The sequence below is a fragment of the Halictus rubicundus genome, chromosome 16 (genome assembly GCF_050948215.1).
Source record: "Halictus rubicundus isolate RS-2024b chromosome 16, iyHalRubi1_principal, whole genome shotgun sequence".
In the NCBI taxonomy this organism is placed as follows: domain Eukaryota; kingdom Metazoa; phylum Arthropoda; class Insecta; order Hymenoptera; family Halictidae; genus Halictus; species Halictus rubicundus.
Window position 1 is genome coordinate 9,806,379 of NC_135164.1, and position 23,444 is coordinate 9,829,822.

The 23,444-nt window shown below is 51.9% G+C and overlaps 1 protein-coding gene across 5 annotated transcripts in view; it reads left to right on the plus strand.

The window, feature by feature from the left end:
• Nucleotides 1–23,444, plus strand: part of Cmpy (crimpy) — a 103,445-nt gene that overhangs the window by 20,870 nt on the left and 59,131 nt on the right. For 4 of the 5 annotated variants that reach the window (XM_076802055.1, XM_076802054.1, XM_076802053.1 and 1 more), the window contains exon 5: nucleotides 1,719–1,763. The exons of the other annotated variant lie outside the window; for it this stretch is intronic. In XM_076802055.1, coding sequence (XP_076658170.1) covers nucleotides 1,719–1,763 — 45 coding nt within the window. The remainder of the gene's footprint in view (nucleotides 1–1,718; nucleotides 1,764–23,444) is intronic. 5 annotated transcript variants of the gene reach the window in all.

The window sequence follows — 23,444 nt, forward strand, 5'->3', positions numbered from 1 at the left end:
AGCGTACTTTTCGCGGGCTAAGCCGATCGTCTTTCTCTTAATCCCGCTGGTCGGGTCTATTTTCGTAACGTTTCGACCCGTTTAGCTGTTGGTAGTCGAACGTAGCGTGATACGACTGCAAGATTACCGTTTATACCCGGGATACCTTCTTTGGCGCACTCGAGTAACCGATAACTCGATAATTGGGTCATTACGCGAACGTTTTATCGATCGCACGATTTAGCTCGGTTAATCCCTTTCGAAGAGCTTGTCGGGTGAGCGGAAGTGCGCGCGGAGCCATCGCGTCGCCCATCTACCGTCTACCCGTCGCCCGTAGTTTTCCCTCGTTATCCACGGATCCAACTTTTTCATTTTTCAAACGAAACATCGGTTCGGAGCACCGGTCGCGCTGAATAGACATTTCGAACGTTTCGAGATTATTAACCGATGTAGCGCCGCGTTTGCATCTCTCGTCGCACTAATACGCCTCGTCGACGCACGCGAACGAACGCGTTTGCTACGAGGAGAAGATGTTGATACGGTGTCGGGCGCGGCAACGGGAAACGCGAGACGCGAGACGAGGCGGAGTTGATCGGAGCGGAGAGCAGTTACGTGTTCGCAAATATTAATGGCAAATACCACGACGGTTGTCCAAGGAAGATTAGCCGTAGGATTCCGCGGCCGCCACTTCCGGATAACTTGGAGTTTGTTTAGGATTCCGGGGGACGTTGCGCAAAATTTACTCGCCGTATTAGCCGTTCGGCAATCCATTCAAGTATTTGCGCAATAAATGTCCCCGGATGGATGAAATATCGAGTTGCTTAAGTACGAGTAGTAAACTCGTAATCTATGATCCGTGCGATTCGAACCTGTGCCACGGTTTACGCCAACAGTCTACGGGCCAGGGCCTACGGTGTATTAAGCAAATGCACGCGCGTATCACCGATACATCGATTTCGGAAGCGCAATATTAGAACGGTTCTACGTTCGTTCGAGCTGCGGAACGTCGCGTATCGTTAATCGGTCGAGAATATTGCGCGATGGAGAACAATTAGACCGCCGCACCGCACCGCACCGCACCGCACCGCAACGCACCGCACCGCACCGCGCCGTACCGCGGCAACCCGGTACTTTTAATAATAATAAATCGTCTTTATTGCTCCCGCAGTCGTTAAAAGCAAAAAGAAAAGTAAGGGGTACGTAATATCGCTATCGTGCAAGATAATGGGAGTCACGATCGCGCGAACGACGATGTTCGCGTTTTATCAGCGGTACTATTCGATCTAACCCGAAAGATTCTTCCGGCGTCGCTTGAAGCGACGCGACGCGTTCTCGCGTGAACAGCTTTTCATCAAAATTCGATATAACTGGCGCATTTTTCTTTCTCTTCTCCCCTTTTTCGAATCCTCATAAAAAACGTAATAAAACGGTGCAGCGAATCTAAACGAGCCACTAAATTTTATTTTCTCGACAGTTCTAATGCTCGGGAAGCCGGGAAAAAATCTTCCCATAGTGTCGGTTATGGATTTTGCATGAAATAATTTGAGCGATGGAACGACCTGTTTTATTTTCACGATGAGGCGAGGCGTGGCGAGGCGAGGCGAGGCACGACAGGGCACGTATAATATATTAAGCGCGCCAAAGAGCGTGAAAAATGAGGATTAATTGGTTCGCCCGGGGCAGCGTTCGCCTTCCATCCGACGATAGTCGAGGCTGACGCTGATCAACTTCTGTTCCAGATGACCTCTTTAATTCCGGGGACACGGTGGCGGACGACACTGAAGGTGAGTCGATTTTCAAAGTTTTCACGAGTTTTAATTGAGTGTGTTTAGTATTCATCGACGATCGAGTTTGAGGGATTAAAGTGAAATTACGCGCGAGTACGCTTGCATTTCGTTAACGAACTACGGATGTAGTTTTCGCCCCGTCTGGACTTTTATAGGGAAACAGACGGCGAACTGCAATCTGCCTTCCTTGCCTCGTTTCGCTAGTTTCTTGTAGTTCTCTTTCGCGGAAAGCACGACCGCGCTGCCGCTTGTAGTTTTTCGTTTGGCCGACGGGGACACGAATGTCTGTTCGAAGAACGCGAGGCCCTACCTCGGCGAAAATCTACCGAAAACCGAGCATCCATGTTGATTCTGGTACTCGGCCGTCAAAGTGAAATCTCGAGGATTTTTTCGAACTTTCTCGACGATACAACCATCGCCAATAAATTACAAACTGCAAAACGATTTTCGTTTTAAACGCTGTTGCGCTCGCGTTTAAAGCAAAAATACGACAAGTACGGAATTTCCCTCGAAGGGCTAAATCCGCGCCATAGGTATCGTCCGCGCCATACGGTGGAACGAATCGTGCAAAAATACAAGATTAATTCCGCCCGTCGATATCCATTTGTTCGTGTTCCAAACGCGTTTTAACGCGTTTCAAGCGAACGCGTTTCAATGCGTTTCGACGCGTTCGATTTTCAATATTTTCTGTAACTCCGCTTCCTCGTTAGGGTCATGGCTATCCTCGCGACGATAATTAATTGAAATTCGTCCCCGTATCTCGATTCCAATTTAGGGCGGTACACGCGTGGCGGCACTTTCTTTTTTTGTTTTTCCATCGGTACGTATCTGCGCATCGATCGACGGTTATTAATATCGCCGATGGAAGCGGGTTATTTTTCATCCGCCGGTATTAGTATTATATCCCATTATATCTTTGATAAACGAGGGGACACGTTCGTACGGACGATCAAAGTTGCCCGCACTCCGTGCGCGATCAAATTGTTTTTCACCAAAAATCAAGAAAGGAGAAAATCGTTCCAAGAATTCCATTTTATCGGAAGAATTCCAAGTTGACCGGTCAATTAAAATTTCCGAAAATATTGGATCGCGTCGCAGTCCCGACGCGGCCACGTCGTGGGTGCATGGCGGATTTATCATTTAGCGTAACCCGTCCCGTGGAAACGAAAAAACAGGGGAGGATAGTTGGGCTGTTGGCGAGACAAAATTTCCCCGGGTAAGAGGAAAGCGTTGTTTCGGCGGTGTTTCGGCGGATGAGAAAAACGAAGGGGTCAGAAGGCGGAGTGGCACCGGAGCGGAGTCGAGCTCGAAATCGAATTACTCTGAGGCACGAAGGGCGGACGAAGGGCTGGCGTCGCAGGGCTCGACCAGGCGCAGGCGGCATGGCGGTGTTCGGGTCCACGAAGCTCTAGCAACTAATTCAATTTGGTAGGCGAGAGCGGTGCCCGCCACTCTTCTCGCGAAACGAGAAAGAAAGGACGACAATGCCGCGTTAGGAACTTCTCTTTCTAGATGGGACGCGTTAGCTCGCTCGCCGCGAGGAAGGACCAAAGTTTACGGACAGAGAGTCGGAGTAACCAAAGAAATTCCCCGGGATTCCGGGATTCCGGAATTCTAGGACTCCCGGATCCCCAACTTCCCTAAATTTTTATCGAATTTCCGCGTTCCAGCTGACGTTGAATAGAATGATTATTTTCGAGGGCCGAAATCCTGACTTTCCACGGACCGATGAAGTCGTTTCCCCTGCGGACTCGGTAATCAGAGACATCGTAATAATTGGCTGGAAACGGGCGGACGGTGAAACGAAAACGATGTAATCGGATGAAATCGAGCGTGTCGATATCGGTCCGACAGCATCGGTATCGGCATCGGCGACGCGGCCAGATAAAAGGCGAAAACGAAGGCCAAGGTAAGCGGCAATTAAACGGTTCCGCTCGGTTAGGTTCCGAGAGAGATTTCATTCGGTGGAGTAGCTCGTGTCAACCCCGGTAAAACAGCCGATAAGAACTACCTTCCCTCGGAGCACGTTGTCGCGGATTCCCGCTTTCATCGCGCCGCGACAATCCCCGGGCTACCCGCTAGACAAACGGTTCAACTTTTAACGAAGTCTCGTCGTAATTTCGCCGCGACGCGACACACCTGCGTTTCGCGATCGCGATCGGCTCGCTCGTCGCGTCGCAGTATCGGGAAAGTTGCTCGTTACGGCCGGGCACGATAAGAATTTGTTCGTGCCTGCGGTATCGGATCGATCCGACTATGTTGGACTAGCGAGCATCGACTGGCGAGGGGTTTACAATGTTATCGTTAAACCTCGGTTGTCGACCCTCCTATCCTACCTGTACACGTACGCGCGTGCACCTAATTGTTGGAAGCTAGTGGAATTTCTGGTTGAAATGCGAACCTTCGCGGGGATATCGCGGTTCCGCGCGGGGAAACACAAAATAGTCGGAAGGGTAAATAGAATCTTCGGATCGACCGTGGGGCGTCTTTTTCCAGTTTCGAGTTCTTAACAAATACGTGGAAGTCCACGGAATGTCTTCGCGCGTTTACCGACTTCCGGAATGCCTCGAGTTTCTGCAGTCGATAGTAGTTTGCTAGTTCCAGCTTGGTTCTCGCTTTTCACCGGGAGACCAGAGCCTTGTTTTAAACTGTTCTCGCTGTTTTCTTTTCTCTTTTCCTCTTTTTTCCCCTTTCTCCCCTTTCTCTTTTCCCTTTTCCGGTGTAACTGGCGACCGTGTAACGCGAATGTCACAGACTGTGAGTTTCATTTACCTCGCGACAACAGCGTGCGGAAACTCTCGGAAAATCGTTGCGAGTACCGCTGAACTCGCTAAACACGGAAATGATTATTTGTAAACCTTTAGGAAATCATTGCTGAAGGAAACAGGATTCGCTAGACGCGAAAAGAAAATTCTTGGGAATTTAAGGTGGATCGTATTGTTAATTATTGGTTTATCGAGTCCGACCAAGGCTGGCATAATTAAAATTCCATTTGTAATACCGCCTGATTGTCCTAGAAGCATATTCACGGCGCGCCGCGCGAAGCCGATATGTAGAACGATTCATATAAGTATAAGTATACATAGATCGTGTTCGTATATCGATGTCTGGTTCGCGAACTGTAGCGAGCGACGCGACGCGAGCAGTTATTAAACTCAATGAGCCTATCTCGAAGGACAGAAAAAGGGAAGAATGGACGGTTCAGGTTGGACGCGGCGAAATAGAAATTGCGCGGCCGTTTACTTCGAAAGTTCCTTCGCGTTTTCGACGACGAACACAGAGCACCGAGTAAAGTAAGTACCGAAGTCGAAAGAAAATCCCGGAAAAAGAGGGAACGGCGGAACGCCGATAAAAACAAAGTTTATATCCGCGAGCAAGTTAAATGGAAGGAAGCTTTCTATTAAAAAATCGTTTCGGATTTAAGCGAATTTCGAAAGTTCTCGGCAGTTCGGGGCAACGTCGGCGAGTCGCCGATCGGTTTACTTTCCTCGGGGCGGTGATGGCGTTGCCTTAAAAATTCATTTTTCGGTGGAAGTTTGCGTCGCTCGCCGGAAGGGAGGTTCGATTAGCGCCGTTGGTGGAGTCGCGATCGGTTTCGTTTGCTCTTCTATGTACATCCGGTGACGCGGCGAAGTTTGTTTTCGTTGGCCCGCGCTTTTCTCGTTGTTTTCTTCGAGTCAGTTTACAATCGACTGCCGCGCCGACGCGAAACTTAGCGGTGTACACCGAGAAGCAATCTAAAAAGTGCGAGAAGAGTAGCGCCGGGCCCCGTTGCCAGAGCCCCTGGGGAAATTCCGGTGGTTCGTAAAGCGACCGGTTAGGTTACCTAACCTAGGTTAGCCCTGTTAGCTTTCCCGGGAAAGAGGAATCCAAAGAGTCGCGCCGCACCGTTTCTGAAAAAGTTGCTCCCTTGGCTGTCGGAAGATCGGGCCATCTTACTCGCTAATCGCGCCAACCGCCAGGTGGGATTCCCAGCGAGGACTTAATACGCCGTGTCGACGCATCGCGCTGCTGAACGCGTGCAATTAATAGACGAGTTGACACGTTGGAAAACCGCCACGAAGTAAGTGAAGAACGAAATCTCGAATAATGTTTTTGTGGAACGCGCGTCGCGTTCTGTCGGCTCTCGGCGATCGGAATTGTGAAACATTTGGACGAGAAGAATCGGCGACGCGACCATTTTACGATATTGTATTATCGAATATCGCGATAAAAGAATTTCCACTGTTCCTCCCGGTAAGTTCCATCGGCTTGCTTCGCACGATCCCGGGAAAGGTTCGGGAAAAATATCGAAAAAGTGAGAAGCAGCGCCGGGCGGCGCTCGTTCATATTTCCGTTAGCTAGTAAAAAGGATCTTTTCGGGGTACGTTCGGGTTGCGAGGGTTTCGAGGGTTGCGGGGGACGCGGAGAATGTCGAGGGTAATCCCGTTCCCGATGGTAATCTTCGGTGTTGCGGGCACACCCCGGCAGTCGAATAAATTTATCGGAATCGCGCGGGAGGAATTCGACGAGCATCGAATTTAAAGCACGTTTTCATTGCGAGTGCATTAGTCAGACTCGAACGCTTCTCGGTTAATGGGCACTCGATAATTCAGTTAATTGGTTCATCGACCACCGGGAAGGGAGGTGAAACGCGCCTGGATTAGCCTACACGCTCCTAGGTACATAGGTAGTTTACTTTTCGGCTTAATTATCCACGTCGGTCGTCGCGCCGGACTTTCGGCGAACCCCGCCATTTTGCTTGAAAAATTCATTTTTCTCGAATCGATTCCCAGCAAACGAAACGATCTTCCTCTTTTGTTACCTCGGTATTCTCGCAATAAAGGAAAGGAGAAACGCGTGCGAGATTTCCTTTTGTTTTTCCCGGTGCGAAGGAAAGCGTAACGTTTTCGAGGCACGCGATGGTGAAACGAATTTTTTACCGGTTCCTCGAACGGGAAAAACCGGAACGACTCGCGGATCCCTCGATTAACGGAACCGCGGGAAATTCGGAATCGAAGCCAGATTCGATTTCAGATCACGAATCGCGCTGGTACGCGTCGCGAGAGTACGTCTATAGTCTGCAGGTCGGCCTTGAAGCACCGAGGGTGAAAGGAGCAATCAATCTGACCCCGGTGTTCACTCTCCTTGGGTCTCGTTCCCTTTGACTGGATGCGGATATCTAGCTGTATCCATGGGAACACTTTTCACGCTGTTGAAACTCCGTGGAATCTTTCCTTCTCCGCTTTCAGCGCGCCCTTTCTCTTCTCTTCTCTTCTCTTCTCTTCTCTTCTCTTCTTTTTCCTTACTCCTATCCACTTTCTTTTTTCGTCCTGTTCGGGTTACTCGACACGTAGCGAGCACAAATTTCTATTGTACAAATCGAGCCTCGCCTCGCGTCCCGTCGCGTCGGAGACATAAATAACGAACGGAGGGACACACGCTGGGTTCGCGCTCCCTACCCCACCCTTTCGTTCCTTCCTGGCCTCTGATTCGGCAAATTCAATTTTCATAACGTTCACCAGCCACGTTTCAGTTTCTTCGCGACGTCGATTTGATATCTCGACATCTGCGAAGAAGAAGCAGGTTTCGCGAAACACTTGGAACGCAAATAATACGATATTAATCGGTTGCATCGCGGTCGAATCTACGAATTTATCGCGCGAAACCGTTCCACCTTTTGAACGCACCGTTCCATTATACTGTTCGAACGCTCGATCGAGCATCTATCCGTCCCGTCCGTCCTCTTTCCAAGCGATCTCCGATTCTCGAAAAGCGACCGAGAATTCCGAATTCCAATTGGATACTTTTCTCTTCTGTTCTCTTCTTCTCTCTTGTCCTGAAGCTTCGTCGTTCCCTCTCGTTGATTTTCTACGATCTGTCGCCGCGATCTCATTTCGCCTCCTCTGTGCTCTGTACTTTGTGTATACTCTGTAAAAAGATACGTCATGATTTTCACGGACGATTTTCCGTCTTGTCGGCGAGGATCCGTTAAAACGCGTTCCGAGAAAGCCCGGGGAAAAGGTGAGAGAAAGGTTTTCGCCGGTGGACAAAGAGCGAACCGCGGGTCTCTCCGCGTGTATCGCTAATTTTCGATACGGCCGTTCCGCGTAAACGTAAACGTAAACCGTGGGTTTCGTTGCAAACGGTTGGCTCGACAGGGTTATAAATCCGGAAGGAGGCACCGAATCGTGTCCCGATGAATTTCGAATGTTGAAATTAATTGGGTCAAGCAATAAACCGCGGGGGCCGCGCGATATCGGTAGCCGGTGACCGGTGCCTCGCGGACCGGGCATACCTAGCTGTCGGTGCCTTCCGGATTCCGATTCCCGTGGAAAAAATAAATTAACGGCTCGGTCGACCAAACTCCCATTCGACAACCGAACAGAATGGAACCAATCATACGGGACCGCTTCGATCGATTTTGATAGGCTCGTTTCGTTTAATAGCTGTTCGTGATTCGGACGTCGAACGCTGGAAGGAAGCCGCGCGACATCGACGAGCCAAGCGAAACACAAATGCGACCGAAGTTTTCTCCGACGAACAAACGTTTCCGAGGGTCACGAAAATAGTGGGATGCAGCGACGAGGGTTAATCCGAGTTCAGAAAAGAATACCGGGGTTGTACGACGGACGGACAATGCCGAGCCAGGGAAGCCGAGCTCGGTAGACGCTTTACATAAATGTTCGGTTAACGTGCTATGCCACGCCTCGCCTCGTCTCGACTCGTCTCGCCTCGCCGAGGTTTATGTACATATGTACCCCCGGTAGAATGCGCCGTGGCAGTTTCAATTTATCCCTCTGTCTGTTCGTCGTCTTCCCTACCATCCCGACTCTATTTGCTCTCGCGATGGACCTCCGTGCACATCGTGAAGTATGAAACGCGCGAGCAGAACCCCTCCGGGTCCGCTACAATTTCCATGAACGGGTAAGGACTTAATTATTCCGGAACGATCCGACTCGTAGGAACGTGGCGCGAGAGGTATTTTACTGGCCCGGCCAAACCATAGTCGTTCCCACAGTTTGCGGAAGAATGCGCCCCACGATGATGGATCCGCGAACACGAAACACCGTTCCCGCCGTATGTATGTAGTTGTTTCGCCGGACGCGCGAATTACACCAGGGTCGGCTGTCGTTTAGCCTGTTTTGAACCTCTGGAGATTATGCGATACGGTGCTTTCGGCTTCCGGCCACAGCCGGAAGTTCTTTTCGAGCGTGAGAGAAGACACCGCGGATGGCGCGAGAGGCGATCCAAATTCGAAGGGAACGTGAACGCGGCTGAACGAAACGAAAGGGTGGTTCGCAACGAGTACCAACGGGGGTGAGAACAACCCTGAAAATATGAAGTGGGAAACATATTTGCTTTAATATCTTGGAAGCCGGCGAACCGTAGCGAACGCCAAGATTTTCTCTGGGTATTTGCGCTAAGTAACGGCGCGGTCGGTCACGAGAGTTCCCGGTTTGACCGTGGATCCGATAATGTCGGTTCAGCTCTTTAGAAATTATACGCGGCTAACATGATTTAACCGCGATCAGAGCAGACAGATACGTCCTAGTAATTTAAAAGCAGCAAAGCCGGCGGAACGCGGCCGTGCATGCTGGCTCGGAAGCGGAAAATTAAACGCGGGTATGATTTTAGGCGGGCAATTTATATGTAAATGGCACCGTGATCATTCCGGTTACGTCCTCTGTTCCCTCTAATCTTTCGCTCCGCCTCTCCCTTTCTCTCTCTCTCTCTCTCTCTCTCTCTCTCTCTCTCTCTCTCTCTCTCTCTCTTCTCTCTCCCTCTTGGGAGAGGAAAGCTTTCCCTTTTGTCTCTACGTCTGCGTCGAATGTTTAATAATGCTCGTTGTTACGACGTCGCAATGATTCGGGTACCATGGAAACTGATCCTTCCCGACCGCGATCCTCTTTTCGACCAGCAAGGAACATTTCGGTGGACATCGCAGCGTTCGCTCACGAATTCGTTTCGAATTTGAAAGAAATATATTCGACGACGCTCGATGTCGATTCGAAATGCCAACGTTAATCCGTCGATGTTGCGCGCCTCGGGAAATGGGGAAACAGAACGGCGACACGACGCGACGCTCCGAACTATCGTAACATTTATCCGACGCGATTTGCAAAGTAAACACTGGCCTAATGATCCGCGCGTCTCTCTCCGCCACGCGTTCGTTAATGATCGCGATTAGAGGTGGATTACGAATCGATCGGGCGGCCTCGCGAGCCATAATTACGGTCTCGTTGAAAAGAACTGCCTCGGGAGTATTTCACGGTTTAACTCGACCATCGCGGTTACGGCAGGCCCGTATCGGCCGCATCCTCGTCGAATTGACATCTGTTGCGTCTTCGGACGACGCGATGCGCGTTTTTGCCGTTCAATTTACGATCAGCATTTAATCATTTTCCTAGCAACAAAAAAAAAAGCTTTCCGAACGTTGCCTGTTACACGTTTTGTGTACGCTAGGGACTCCCTCTACGCTCAGCCCTTTACACGCGAAACAATTTCGACGCTAGAAACCGGGCGGTTTTGTTCCACAATTATTTTCGCCGTGTACGATTCTTTTTATTTCGCGTACGTTTTTGACAAGCGTGGCCGTCGAATATATTTTTCTTTTTGCCTCGGTTAGTTTCACAGTCGGTCGGTTGTTTTTTATCGGAGTTCCGATTAGGATGCAACGATCGAAACAACCGTTTTAGGAATTTTTTTATTGTCTGTCCGACGCTACTGCACAACCGAAACTATTCAAAAGCGAATAAGAAAAAAGGTCGAACTCGATCGATAAGCTCGACTATCGTTGGTTTAACTCATTCACTGCGAGATGTGTCATAGTGCTGTTTTCATTTCATTTTCAAATTTCTGTAAATGCCATTTTAGTGGTATATCTGCAATTCGATGGTGGAGGGGGAGTCGGCTGGCAGCTGAACGCGAGCCAACGCAACGCTGCGCAAATTATATCGGACGCATTTAATTCTATTTCGCCGGGCTTCCTGGTGGACGTGTTTACCGACGGTTGATTTACAAGCCCGATGAAACGGGCAGTGTTTTTCCGGGCAGGATACGACGAGTCTTTCTCTCTCTCTCTCTCTCTCTCTCTATAATTTGCTTGGCTTTCGACGGGACAACGTAGCACCGGTTTTTTGCACGAATTTGCTGCGCCAACAACTTCTACGACGTACAACGCAACGCTATAATTTCAACCGTGGAAATTTCACCGTGGTACCGGTGTCGGTGTCGGTATCGATCACTCTTTTGCAGTCGATGTGAACGAGTCCGTTAAAAATGAAATACAGAAGCTAGTTTGCAAAACACGCGAGTTTGAATCACTAACGGAATGGCCGACATCGACCGGAAAAATCAGCGACGCTCCCCAATTACAGTGACGATAAAGTCACGAGCGGTAATCCCGCTATTGTTTCGTGGCCCGTCGACTCTTCGATTCGTACACGATTAGCGTACTGTTAGCGCGCTGTTCCGCGTTCGTGCGTTTTTCGTTTCGTTTTACGAGTAATTCGGAGACATCGGTCGACGATGGACAAAGGGACGGATGAAGGCACGCGATCTCTCGTGAGCGCGCGCGGGGAAACGAGCATCGCGAAAGAAAGAGCCGGCTCGCCTTTGAAAATCCCCCTATAATTAAATTGTCTTTTATATTCAGACGAGGGCTGAAAATGAAGCTAGTCCGGGATAAACCTGCCTAGTCGTTCCACCGGTCTTTTCGCCGTCCTCCTCCGTCGCGCCGGTTTCTTCGCTGGTTTCTTCGCCGGTCCTTGTTTCGCCGACATTTTTTTTTCTCAATCTTCTCCGGCCACCCACTCCTGCCCACTTGCTCACCTACCCACCCGCCCCGCTCCGCTCCCCCTATTTTTCGCCGATGCCGACAAAGAAGGGAGCAAGGGAGCGGAGGGGCAACGACACATTCTCTTCGACGATTCGCTTCGTTTTCCATACTCTGCTCCAACCTCCCGCGAAACGAAGCTTCCGCCCCCTTATTCTCGTCCCCAGGCGCTCTCCTTTATTCTTTCCGAGCTCGTTTAGGACGCTTTTCCAGGCAGCGTAACTTCCCCGTACCGATATCCCTCCATTTTTTCATCTAGCCCGGTCCTTTGACCCTTTTTTGATGGTTGTCCTTTATATGTATATAAGTATACAGACCATCTTGTCGACTAGCTCGTTTGACTTGCAAATGTAATCACTAAGAGCATCCATTCGACCCGAACCTTCCATGACCCGACTCGCTGCTCCGGTTTCCCCGTCCTCTGTTCCACTGTTCCACTGTTCCGTCGTTTCCCTCGTTCCCATCATTTTCCCGTTCCCTCTCACCGAGACGAGGAATCTTGCCTACCGTGCCATGATTCATCGCGTCGCCAATGTTTCTTTTCACCTGTGCCGCTCCGACGCTTCTCGTCCCTTTCTTTTTCCGTTTTTCTCTTTTCTCTTCTCTTTCCCCAAAGTTTCCGCGATCCTCTATTACAGAACCGTGGTCTATGATCTATAGCCAATGTCCGTAAGGTTTCTCGCGGTCGTCGGATCGGTCCAACGATCGCCGCCGTTCCTGCAACGATATCGAAAGGGCAGAACATTATTTTTAAACGCATTCGATAACGATATCCCGGCCGACGTGACGTGACGCGACGCGACGCCACGATTCCGATCGTTGCATACCGCGACGATTATTCTGTGCCTATAGCTTGCGCAATTTCCGAGCAAGAGGCGTCGTAGGTGCACGCGAAACCGGCGCCGAGTCGATCGGTTTGTTTACCGATGTCGTGCAAGTGTTTCGCGAGCAAACCTTCTTATCTGAAATCGCGGTGCGGCATGGCGTAGACGTAAATATTTCAAATTCGTAATTTACACGGATTAAGCGTTCGCTTATCGTGCTCCCCTCGTCTTTTCTGTCCTTTCTTTCGTTTGTATTGCCGGTGCGCGCGCCTCGACGTACCGCGAATAAAAATTGATCAACCGGTCGACGAGCCTGCGATCATCGATTTACGGAGCCGCGGTCGTTTCGCTTCTCTTACATTTAGCGTTTCGCGTCGCCTCGTTTCAAACCGAGTGGAATCAAAGAGATTGTAGGACGCAACCATAACGTTGCGTAGTTCACCGTGACGAGAAAATTCGGCGAATACTCTGCAAATCGCTATCAAACGGTTCGCGTACCATTCGCGTTGCATCGTGTTTCAAACGAACGTTCCGCGGTTATTTTCAGTTCGCATCGGACGCGAACGGGTCGACCGTAAACCATGAACGGATTCTCCAAACCAGGCATTGCCGACAAATACGTAGCACTCCGAATCCTAGTCCCGCCGTACACCGTTCGCGTCAACCACTCCTTCGGATCGAGAGAATCGTTTTCTATCGTTACCGCGAGGATAACTTTCGATCGAAAGCCTGCGGTGCATGACGAGTAAACGGTAACCGATCCAGAAGATTTAAATGCTGGATATGTTTGTGTATGCCGCGCGAGTCCACGCTCGACAAGTCGCGTGCTCGAAATTCAAAGACGATCGACCCCCCGATTCCACGCGATCGTTTCGGCGTGGGACAGCCGCGCCGTTTCGAGCGGACGTCGGATTCGGCTCGCGAATTCACGGGGCCGGGAATCTGCACCGTCGCTCGCCTTCTCTCCGATAAAACCAAACCTCGGCCGCAAAACGAATTAAAATCGAACGGTGAAACACGAATTTTATTGACTTTCAGGTTTGCCCGTTGATTAAACTTTTATTTCCCTGGAGTTCCGTCGATAATGGCGTACGCTTTTTCCGAGAACCGGCCGCGCGTCGGTTATCAAATTTTGATCGTCGATAAAAATTACTCCGCGCGGACGGGAGCTCGCCAAGTTTTGTTTGCGAACCCTGCGAATTTCCGGGACGACGTCGAACAGGGTGGTTTTTTTCACGAAATGTCAAAAGGATAAATGGCTCCGTGGTAAACGGGACGTCTTTCGGTTTCATGCGTCGCAAGGAGTTTCCACAGCGTATGCATGTTACCGGAGCAATGGCCCCCGTTCGAAATCAAGTTCTTCGCCGACGTGGAAAACAAGACGATCCACTTGGACCGCTCCACTTCGTACAGGCCGCGGGAGAAGATAAAGAGTAAAAGTTTGGATCCGTTCCATTGTTCGACGCGAGGCAGCACTCGGCTCCTGAAAATGCTCACGGTCGATCGCTCTCGTCACGTACCGTGGAAATCAATGAGACTACGTACGGTGGCTCGTAGGAATCGCAAAGAACCTGCAGCTTCGCGGAGCTTCGATGACAATGAGAGCTTTCTCCGCGAGCTCCCAGCCTGTTCGCTCGGAACGTGACTCGCGTCACGTCATTTCGGTTGCAATCGCGTTTTTCTCGGTGTGGGTAATTGATATATTTTCTTCCTCGCGACGCGTTGCTCCGCGGAGACAATTTGCGTCTGCGTTTCGTAAGAAGCTGCGATACGCAAGAGAACGCATCGTACGCGAATCGGTGACGCGACCGCGGAAACGGTAACTGGCCGGTGCCAACGAAACGGATCGGTTGCTGCAAATGAACAAACGCGTTCTAATTACGGTAACCGAGCGAGCCATCGCATCGCCTGGATCGATCGCGTCGCAATTAGTCTTCGTTGCGTATTTCCACGGCGGCACCTTGAAAACGGACAGACGTTCCCCTCGCGTAGACGATCACCGTAGACAGCGAGAAACCGCGCATGCCCCGATTGCGCGTATATTGTCCCGTCTTGGCGTACAATGCGGTTTCGTGGTCCTCGACTTTGGCGGAAGTGCCTCTCGGGGCAATCTATCGCCACGCCGACGAGCCTCTCTCGAAGATACGCGACGGGGGCGAAAATACCGGTTCACCGGAAAGTCAAACTCTATACGTTCGGCCGTAGAAAAGCGGTGTAACAAAGGAACGGCGTTTATTAAAAGTTTCGCCGTTTACCAGTAAATACTCTCCCGTATAGAGGATTTCCGATGGGGCGCGGTGTATTCACCACTTGACCCTCTTTCCCGAGGTTGTTCCCCATCCTCCTTGCCGGTGCTCCACCTCCTCCTATTCCGGTTTCTGGAAATGATCGCGAAGCCGAGGCGAGGCGGGACGATGGCGGCGGGAAACGGAACGAAGATAGGCAGAGAGACAGAGTGGGAGAAAGGGAATCCCGGTATCCTAGCCCCGACAGAGACGGATCCTGCTCCCGGTGCCAGATCCTACCGCGACGATCTCCAGTCCCCGTGCTCCAACTCGAGTCGTAAGATAACGCGCGTCAGAGCTCTCCAAAGGCGGCGAGTTTACTCACGGAAAATTGCCTTGGCGCGCACACCGAGAGCTAGAGAGCTAAGAGAGCCGTAGAGGGAGGAGATAGCCAGGGTGTGTGCATCCGCCACTCGTGTACCCGGGTTTCCGTGTACCCTGTGCCATGTGCCGTGTGCCGTGTGCCCTGTGCCGTGTGCTCGCGCGAAAACGAGACCAACTATGAAAATACGTATGTACGTTCGCCAAATACCTGGCTCGCGTGCTACCAGCGCGGCTCGCCGTGCCAACCATCGATCGCAGCCGGCCTAGTCGAACCATGGAACGACGATAAATATATTGCGTCGAGCCAGGCAGACGAATATTTATCTCCCCCTTCGCTATTAATTTTTTAGCTTCGTCTTTCCAACGATTCGTTTTCGCTAAATTCGCTAAAGCGAACCCAACGATCTGAGGATCTTCGGTGTCGTGCGCGTTACGTTGCAGGTTACAGGGTGATTCCTCTCTCCTCGAGAACGGACTTTAAAGTACCTTTTCGCAGAGAATATGCGGGCGGTCCGGATATAATTTCAGGTTTAGCGTGAGAGCTCGAATTCCCCGGAATTGGCTCGTCTCGTGTTCGAAACGAACGTTTCTGTCCAACGTGTGTATCCTTCGTGTAACGAATCGAATCGAGCGAAAGCGATCCTGCGATTCCGAGGACGCAGAAACGGCAACGGTATCGATGATTATTATAGTATCCGATAGGAAGGTCGGTGTAGTTCCGGGAACGATGTGCGACAATGGCGTTCTTGCGTGGTCGATAAAGGGGTCGTTTACCTTACACGCGGTACGTACCGCGCGGCGGCATTCAGTTTTCTCGGTGAAGGACGGAAATAAGGTTACGGCTGGGTAGTCAGGGTCGTCGAGCCACCCGACGGCGTCGGTGACGGCGACGTTAGAGTCGCGGCGGTACAGCGTTCCCGCAATGTCCCGCATAGTCTTCGAGCAATAAGAGTCCCAGCGAAATCGGTAAACGCTTCGCCTTTATCGAAGGATTGCGGACATCGGCGACCAGCAAAATAGATAAGGTGGTCGTCGCATCCTCGAAATACGGGCGAAAGGTTAAGGAGAACGCGTACACTCGAGGACAGAGCGCGATCGTATCTCGCGAGAATTTGCGACCCAGCTAAGCCCGAAAGCGATTAATTTGTTTTCTATATACCACTTATCACGTGCTCGGCCATGCACGGGACACTCGTTCCACAAAACTATTTTATCTACGGTCGTTTCGCGACGCGCTCGCGGTTCCGTTTCCCTCGGACCGGTTTTATCTTTCGCAAAGATCCCACCAGATGTAATTCGGTTAGGGAAACCGAAGCCGGAACGTGAACGCTTTGACCGTGTGTTTAGCAAATTCCGTTTGAAATCTTTATCGCCGGTCGGACTCGATGTTACGCGGCGAGCGAGATCCGATAACGTACGGACAACAACGATATTAACCATGTAACGCGCGATCACGCGCAAGGTTGCTTCGCTTTTTACGGTCATGTTTCGGATATATAATTCGGTCGTAACAGTTGCGTCACAGGTGAGCGGCTCACCTTTTCGGAAGATCGCGCGGCGACGCTGCACTTCCTCGGCTCGCTGCTTTCGTCGAAGCGTTGGAGCGAGTAGGATGTTGCCTCGTCGATGCTTCGAGCATCGTGGGCCTTATGGGCATATCGCGTATCGCGTATCGTGGCGTCGTTGTCGCGTCGCCTCGCCTCACCTTGCCTCGCCTCGCCGCGACTCGCTTCGCGTGTGGGGGAAACCAGTCGGTCGTATAAAACCGGCGAGCGAGTCGCGGCTCGAGTTAGTTCGCTCGCGCCTCGCGTGGGTCTCGATTCGTTCGTTGTTCGAAGAGCACGCGCGCGCATACGCACGGTGTGGCATAAGTACGGTCTCGCGACGCGATTATGACGATTTCCGAAGTGACAAGCGACGCGACAGTGCGGTTAGGTGTTTCCTTGCCATTGCTACGATTCCCGGAGCTCGAGGATGCCCGTGAGTACTCGCCGAGCTCGATGTCGGGGCAGGATCGCGGGTGCCGATGTCGCGCGGAGGATCCCTCACGAGGATAAACGACGAACGAGCCGCTGGTCGCGCGTTACACGCGTCGCCGCGCGTATCGGAGGTCTGGGTCGGTGCTGGAATTCCAGGTTGGCCTTGGAGGCTGCTTATCGCCGCTATTTATTTTTTACGAGGCTGTCGTCGGCCCGCGGTTCGCGGCGTACGCGATTTTTGGTCGGATGTCGGATCTTTTACAGTTTGGCGCGTCGCGGCGCGGCGCGGCGCGGCACGGTTCGGCTCGGATCGGCGCGATGCCCGTGAAGGATCCGAAGCCACAGGTGGCGGTCAGGAAGACCGGCCGCCCGGCTCGGAGAGAGAGAGAGAGAGACAGAAACAGAGAAAGAGAGAATTAGAGAGGAGAGGAGAGGGAAAGAGGGAGAAAGGAGTGTTTACTCGTCGAAGGTCGAGCCGTTGACAGGATTGGTAGTTTGCGTCGGAGCCGGTCGGAACGCTGCTAGCGGGCAAACTTTTGCTACCTGGAGAAGGAAGCGAGAGTCGCGATTCAGACCGGAGGCTGCTGCTCGGGCGAAAGTTTGTGAACACGGTCGGTTAACCGTTTGACAGCGGTATGTAAATGGAATCGTCGGGAGGAGTCGAGCAGAGATAGACGCCGCCGCCGAGCGTATTGCGACGGCGAACGAATTATTCGGTGGTTCCGAGAATCCGAAGGAATAATTAGAACGCGTTAGCGCAATTTCCTGGCGACACGCGACGCCAGTGGTCGGGGCCACGCTGGGTAAAAACCGTTGATTTCGCGCCGGGATTCAAACATCCCGATGCGCGAACACGAATAGTAATAAGAGTTTCGACGACGAGCGTTTCGACCACGTCGACGACGACGGATTTAAGCGCGGAAGAAGCCATGCACGCCGCTACCGAGGTTGCCATAGGTCGGGCCGCGGTGCCGAGTCGAGTCGAGTCGAGACGAGACGTGCCGAGCCGAGCCGAGCCGGAGCAGTTAGTATTTTGGTTCGAAAGTTCGCGAGGCACGTGGCATCGATTTAACGTCACGGTCGGGTATTTCGAGCGACGATCCGTCTACCTGGTGTTCGGCACGACGGTGATCGCGGAAAGGTCCCGCAAATTAGTTTCTAGATTGGAAAAGACGGTCCCGGAAAATCGCGTGGAGCAGAATCGGTGGAGTTGTCGACTTTTACGATACGCGTAAAAATAGTTTAATTAACTCTGCTGGAGTTGGCGGTCCACGAAATCTCGTATTTGGTAGTCGCGGAAAGAAACGCGGTTGTAATTGAAAATCTGTGCCGCGGCAAACGAAGTCTCGTCGAAAAATGTTTATTTTGTACGAGCAGACGCGCGAGATGTAATTACCGCGCCGGAGTACGGCCAAAGTAAACGTGCGCTGCGAGAAAAAGTAACCTAGTTAATTGCATTCAACGAAAAATATTCGAAAATCTCGTACTCGAAAAATATTTTAGTAGCGCCGTTAGCGTTTCCCCGTGCAACATCTATAAATTTACTATCCATACATCAGCCGCTGTTTGTTGGCATGTTGGCAAGCTCCGCGATTCGTCGCGATGCGACGCGTCCGTGTACAAATATTTATAAAAAGATTCGCATGTCCCTGTCGGATCAGTCTCCGCCGTCTCCGCGGGGTTAAGCGTTGCAATATTTTTGCTCGCTCGTAACGTTGCGATTTTATCGATAAAAACGGCTCGCTGTGCTCGTTCTTGTAATCGATACGGTTTAGGAAAACGAGCGATGTTGCCTGGGAAACGCGCGACGCGACGTTGCGTTTCTTCGTTTGTTCGTCGATCGAAGTTTTCGGCTCGAAATCGACGACCGGATTCGATTTTTGAGGCCGGTTTATTTCCACTTTAAGCGTTCGCTTTGGGGAACGGCAGCGAGTCGAGAAGGTGAATTTTATTCGCGTCGCTTATCTTATCGCGACGCTTCGAGTATGCCAGCCGTCGAATTCCTCGCCGGGATGGATTTAAAACGAACTGCATTCGTTGACGAACCTCCTCTTGTACTCCTTCGCCCTGCTGCGACGACTTTCCGGCTTTTATTTTCGATTAAATATCGTCCGGTCGTTTTCACCTAATTTCGAGGCAAACTACCGTTCCCTCGTTCGGTTCGAGTCGGGGTTAAACGTATCGACCGTATCTCGAACGAATACGACACGGTGATAATGATCGATCCTAGCGCGAGAAAATTGACCGTTCCGATGGACCAACGGGAAAACAAGCGAACGGTATAACGCGCGCAAAAGTCGCGCGACCTCTCGTTATCGCGCTGGAACGAACGATAAACAAGATAAAGCGCGATTCACCATTAACACTTTCGCGTTTCCGGATCAGGAGATTCACGAAGAATTCTCCTCGCGAAACAACGACCGATTTTCCATTATTTCGAACTTTGATTCGAGCTAGTCCTTTTGTGGAAAAACTCGGAAGACCTAGTAAAGGTATCGTCGCGTCGTTTGCACCTGACAATGGTCGCAGAGCAGTGCGATCGACCCGTGTAGGTGGCGTGCAGTTCGAGTTATTAAATCGGAAAGTTCGGCGCGACCGCAACAGTCGAAACGGACGACACGGGCTCGCTCGATCGTTCGCGGTCTGGTACTTTGAACTTTGAAGGTTGCGATCGACGAACCGTCATCGACACGCCGCGGCAGCACGATCTCCTTTCGCCTCTGACGAGAGTCAAGCTCATGGGAAATTTGCGCGGGTTTCTCGGACACTTTCGCGGCGGTTTCCGCGAGCGGGTAAGAGGGTGTACGCGAGGACCGTCGAGCCGCGTGCATGCGGTCGGAACTCGGATAACGGCGCTTCGCGATCGAGGAAACCGACGCGGATAACGATCGCTACGAATCGATAATTCAACCGCGTCGGGCCGTTCGCCGTTCGCCGCGTTTATCCATTCGCTGTATGTAATGGACGATTGAAATTTCTCGGGCGTGGCGTAAACGCGCGTGGCTAGCGGCTAGCAGCGAGCGGGATTCCGCGATACTGTGCCGTGTACTCGCGCGAGCGGCTTGCCCGCACGATGGCGTGATTCCCATGAAAATTCATGTACCCGCCGGGAATTTTCCAACGGCCGGGCCGTGCCGCGGTCGCGGCTAAATCGGTCGGATGAATAAACGAGCCGGCATCGGGGCTCTCCGCGTTTCGATACCGTACCACCGCCCCAGCGGCACTCTCCCGATTCGCCGGAAGTTGCTCGTCATTCCCGATACCGCGAGACAAATTGTTCGAATCTGAAAGGACCGTCGCGTTACACGGTTGCAACTGTTTTGTCAAACGAGTCGCACGATCGGAGAACCAGAAACGAAGGGGATGGAGTCTCGAACACGCGTCCGGTCCCGAGAGAGTTTGGCGTCGCTTCCGGTTGCGCGTTGAACGCAACCACCCCGTCTAAGCACGTTCGCTAAACAGCCAGATACGTTCGTCGGATAGGAGATACTTATGGCACTTGGGGGTATGAACTCGTGACCGTAGAGTTCCATCGCAGGATACGGTCGCTCCTTGGATCCCCTTATTCTCTTGGCCCATCCTCATTCACCCTCTGTGTATCTCGCCTCGCCTCGTTTTGCCTCCGGCAATGAACAGGATATAACGGGTATCTTGGCCAACTCGGGAAGGAAAGGTAGTCCGGGAGTAGCGAATCTTCCGCAAACATTCTTCCGTGACGAAAGAATCGCAAACTCCGAACGAGCTTCATCGAATTTTTAAGGTTGTCGGTGGTCTCGATCGAGCTCCGGGTTGCAACGTTGATCGATTAAACGTCGATGAGAAGGTTTCCAGCGTGGAGCGCACCGAATCGAAGCGGCGACGCGCAATAAACTCCCCCGCCCGAACTATTAATAACCCGACTCATTGAATTCTGATCCAACTTTGGTCCAAGTTATGCCTTGCGTCGGCCATCGCTGTTCCGAATGCTAATTGGAAATTCGAGTACCCGTATTTATGCGAGCACAGATTCGTATCTCGCTCGAGCGAGATCGAGCGATCTCGTTAGCCGACCGTTTAGGCGTTTAAACGTTTAGGCGGTCCGTTGCGGTCGGTCCGCATCGTGACGCTTATGGTGTTGCGTTCGTAAAACGTTCCACTTTTCGGACGATATTTCTTCCGTACAGATCGTTCGAAAGTTATGGTTTATCGTTCGCCGATGTTCGTCGAGATAGATCTTGAAAATGCTGTTTTAGAACCTGGTTCCTCGGAGTAACAGAATTTTCGCGCATCGTTGCGCGCCTCGCATCGCGTCGACGCTGCAGGATCGACCGACTCGAGATATTTCATTTTTCCGAGTTCTGTCTGGTTCGATTGATATTCGCGAGAGCATATCGAAATCAATCTCACCGGCTCGGTGTGGGCGCGTGTGCAGCAGCCAGCGAGGGTGCGGATGCGGATGCGGATGCGGATGCGGATACGGATACGGGCGCGGTGGTGCGACCCGGCGTCTCTGGCTCTTCGTAGCCGGAGGGGTCTCGAGATAAGCTCGCTTCCTCGGACGATAAGAGCCAGTGCCGGTGCTTCGCATTTTCGGTCGTTGAAATTAGTTGCGCCGCCTCGTTTACGCTTCGCGAACCGGCAAAGACTAGCCCCGCGAGGGGAGCGCACTGTCGCGCGTTTTCGAATTGATTCGCGGCAGACGTGGTTCTCGCTTCGCCCAAAAACAACTTTGCACGTTCGAGAAATCAGAGATCCCGTGGAATCGATCTTTTCGCTGGACCGACCAACGGAGAACGCCGAGAGTCGTATTTCGTTTCTCGGTAAGGTTCCACCTCCGTGACAAAAGGCGAATCGCGTAAAAACGGAGTCTCGCGTTCGCGCGCGTGCACACGACTCGAATAGAGGCGAGGCGAGTCGTCGCGACGCGACGCGACGACGACCCACGGTTACATGGTACGTAGGCTAATGTAATACGGGTGGTGATGTCAGCGAACCGATCGCAGCGGCTAGGTGATCCGGCGACTCGTTCGGCCCGACTCGGATTCGCTCGGATCCGTTCGAACGGCCGTCGATGACAGCTTTTTCCTTCACTTCGCTTTTGTTTTGCCCTTTTGCCGGTTCCTTTCGGCGCGTCGCGCGAGCTGAAGGGCCGAAGAACGCTTTGACGCGTGCTCGTCGACGTAATCCGGAGTCCGCTGGATAGAGAGACGTTACACGCCCCTCGTAACGAGATAAAAGTGTTTACGATAGCGTTTCGCGAGGACAGGCGGACGCGGGCGACGAGCGACGAGCTGTCGCAGCGAAAGCGTCAAAGCAAAATTTCAACCTTCCCGGAAAAACGCGTTCCCGAAGGAAAGAGCGTCCTTCGAAGCGCGAATCTCGCCGTTCGACTCCAAAAAATCTACTCGGCGATTTGTATCGTGCAATTCTTCTTCTCTCTCGAAAATCTGGTCAAACTGTTTTCTATCGGTCGCTATAAATACGTCCGGGTCCGCGGTCTGCTCGTATCGTATCGAGCGGTCGACGATTCGGCACGGAAAATGTGAAATTCTTCGACAGGAACCTCGATAGAACAGATAAATTCCTGTTTGTTCTCGGTTTCTGCGAATCGATGCTCGGCCAAGTACGCGCAGTCTAATTATACTATTATAACCTTTCGATGTTGTCGGTGTACCGTGTGTACCGGTCAACTATAATGGGACAACCTGAGTCACCGTTTCTCGGATCGATCGACGGCGCAGCCAGAGGCAAAGGCGAGCACAAAAGTCGACGGGCTCTTTGGTCCAGCGGTCAAAGAAAATTTCCGCGCACAGCCTTCCGATCCGTCGCGCGACATTCGAAATCTTACGGGGAAAGTTTCCGATAGGTCCGACCAACAAACCGTAAACACCTTCGAAGGCAAATGAACGAGCGACGCGACGGGAAATTACGCACGGCGACGCGCGACGTTCGAGCGCCATAGCGATTGTCGATCTCGCCTCGTCATCGAAACTAGACCGTTGCAACGTAATGACATTCTTTCCTGGCGAACGCGTTCCGAGTTTCTTCGCTGCGACTATCCGGAGCCGCGACTCGTCGCGGTATTTAGAGAAAACCAGCCCGACGAAGCCTACCGGTTGGTAAAACTGACGCGTGATCGATAAGGGAACATACAACATTTTGGGGGGATCGGGGGGACGCGAGTATCGGGACGTGTGACGGCAGTACCGATAATGGCTTCTGCAACCTTTGTTTGATTTGACGGAACATGGCCCGATCGGATCGCAATTAAGATAACTAATTTATCGAAACACTCTATCGAAGCGACGTAACCGGAAAGCCTCGGCTTTGCGATTCGCGTCGCGTGCGCCCGTTCCTCGTTCATGCTCGTTACCGCCGCGCAATGGGGAAACGAAAAGCGATTAGAACTTTCGACAAAAGTCGATACGTTAAATTGCACGTTCGATTGGGGATCAACCTCGGAAAGAGAG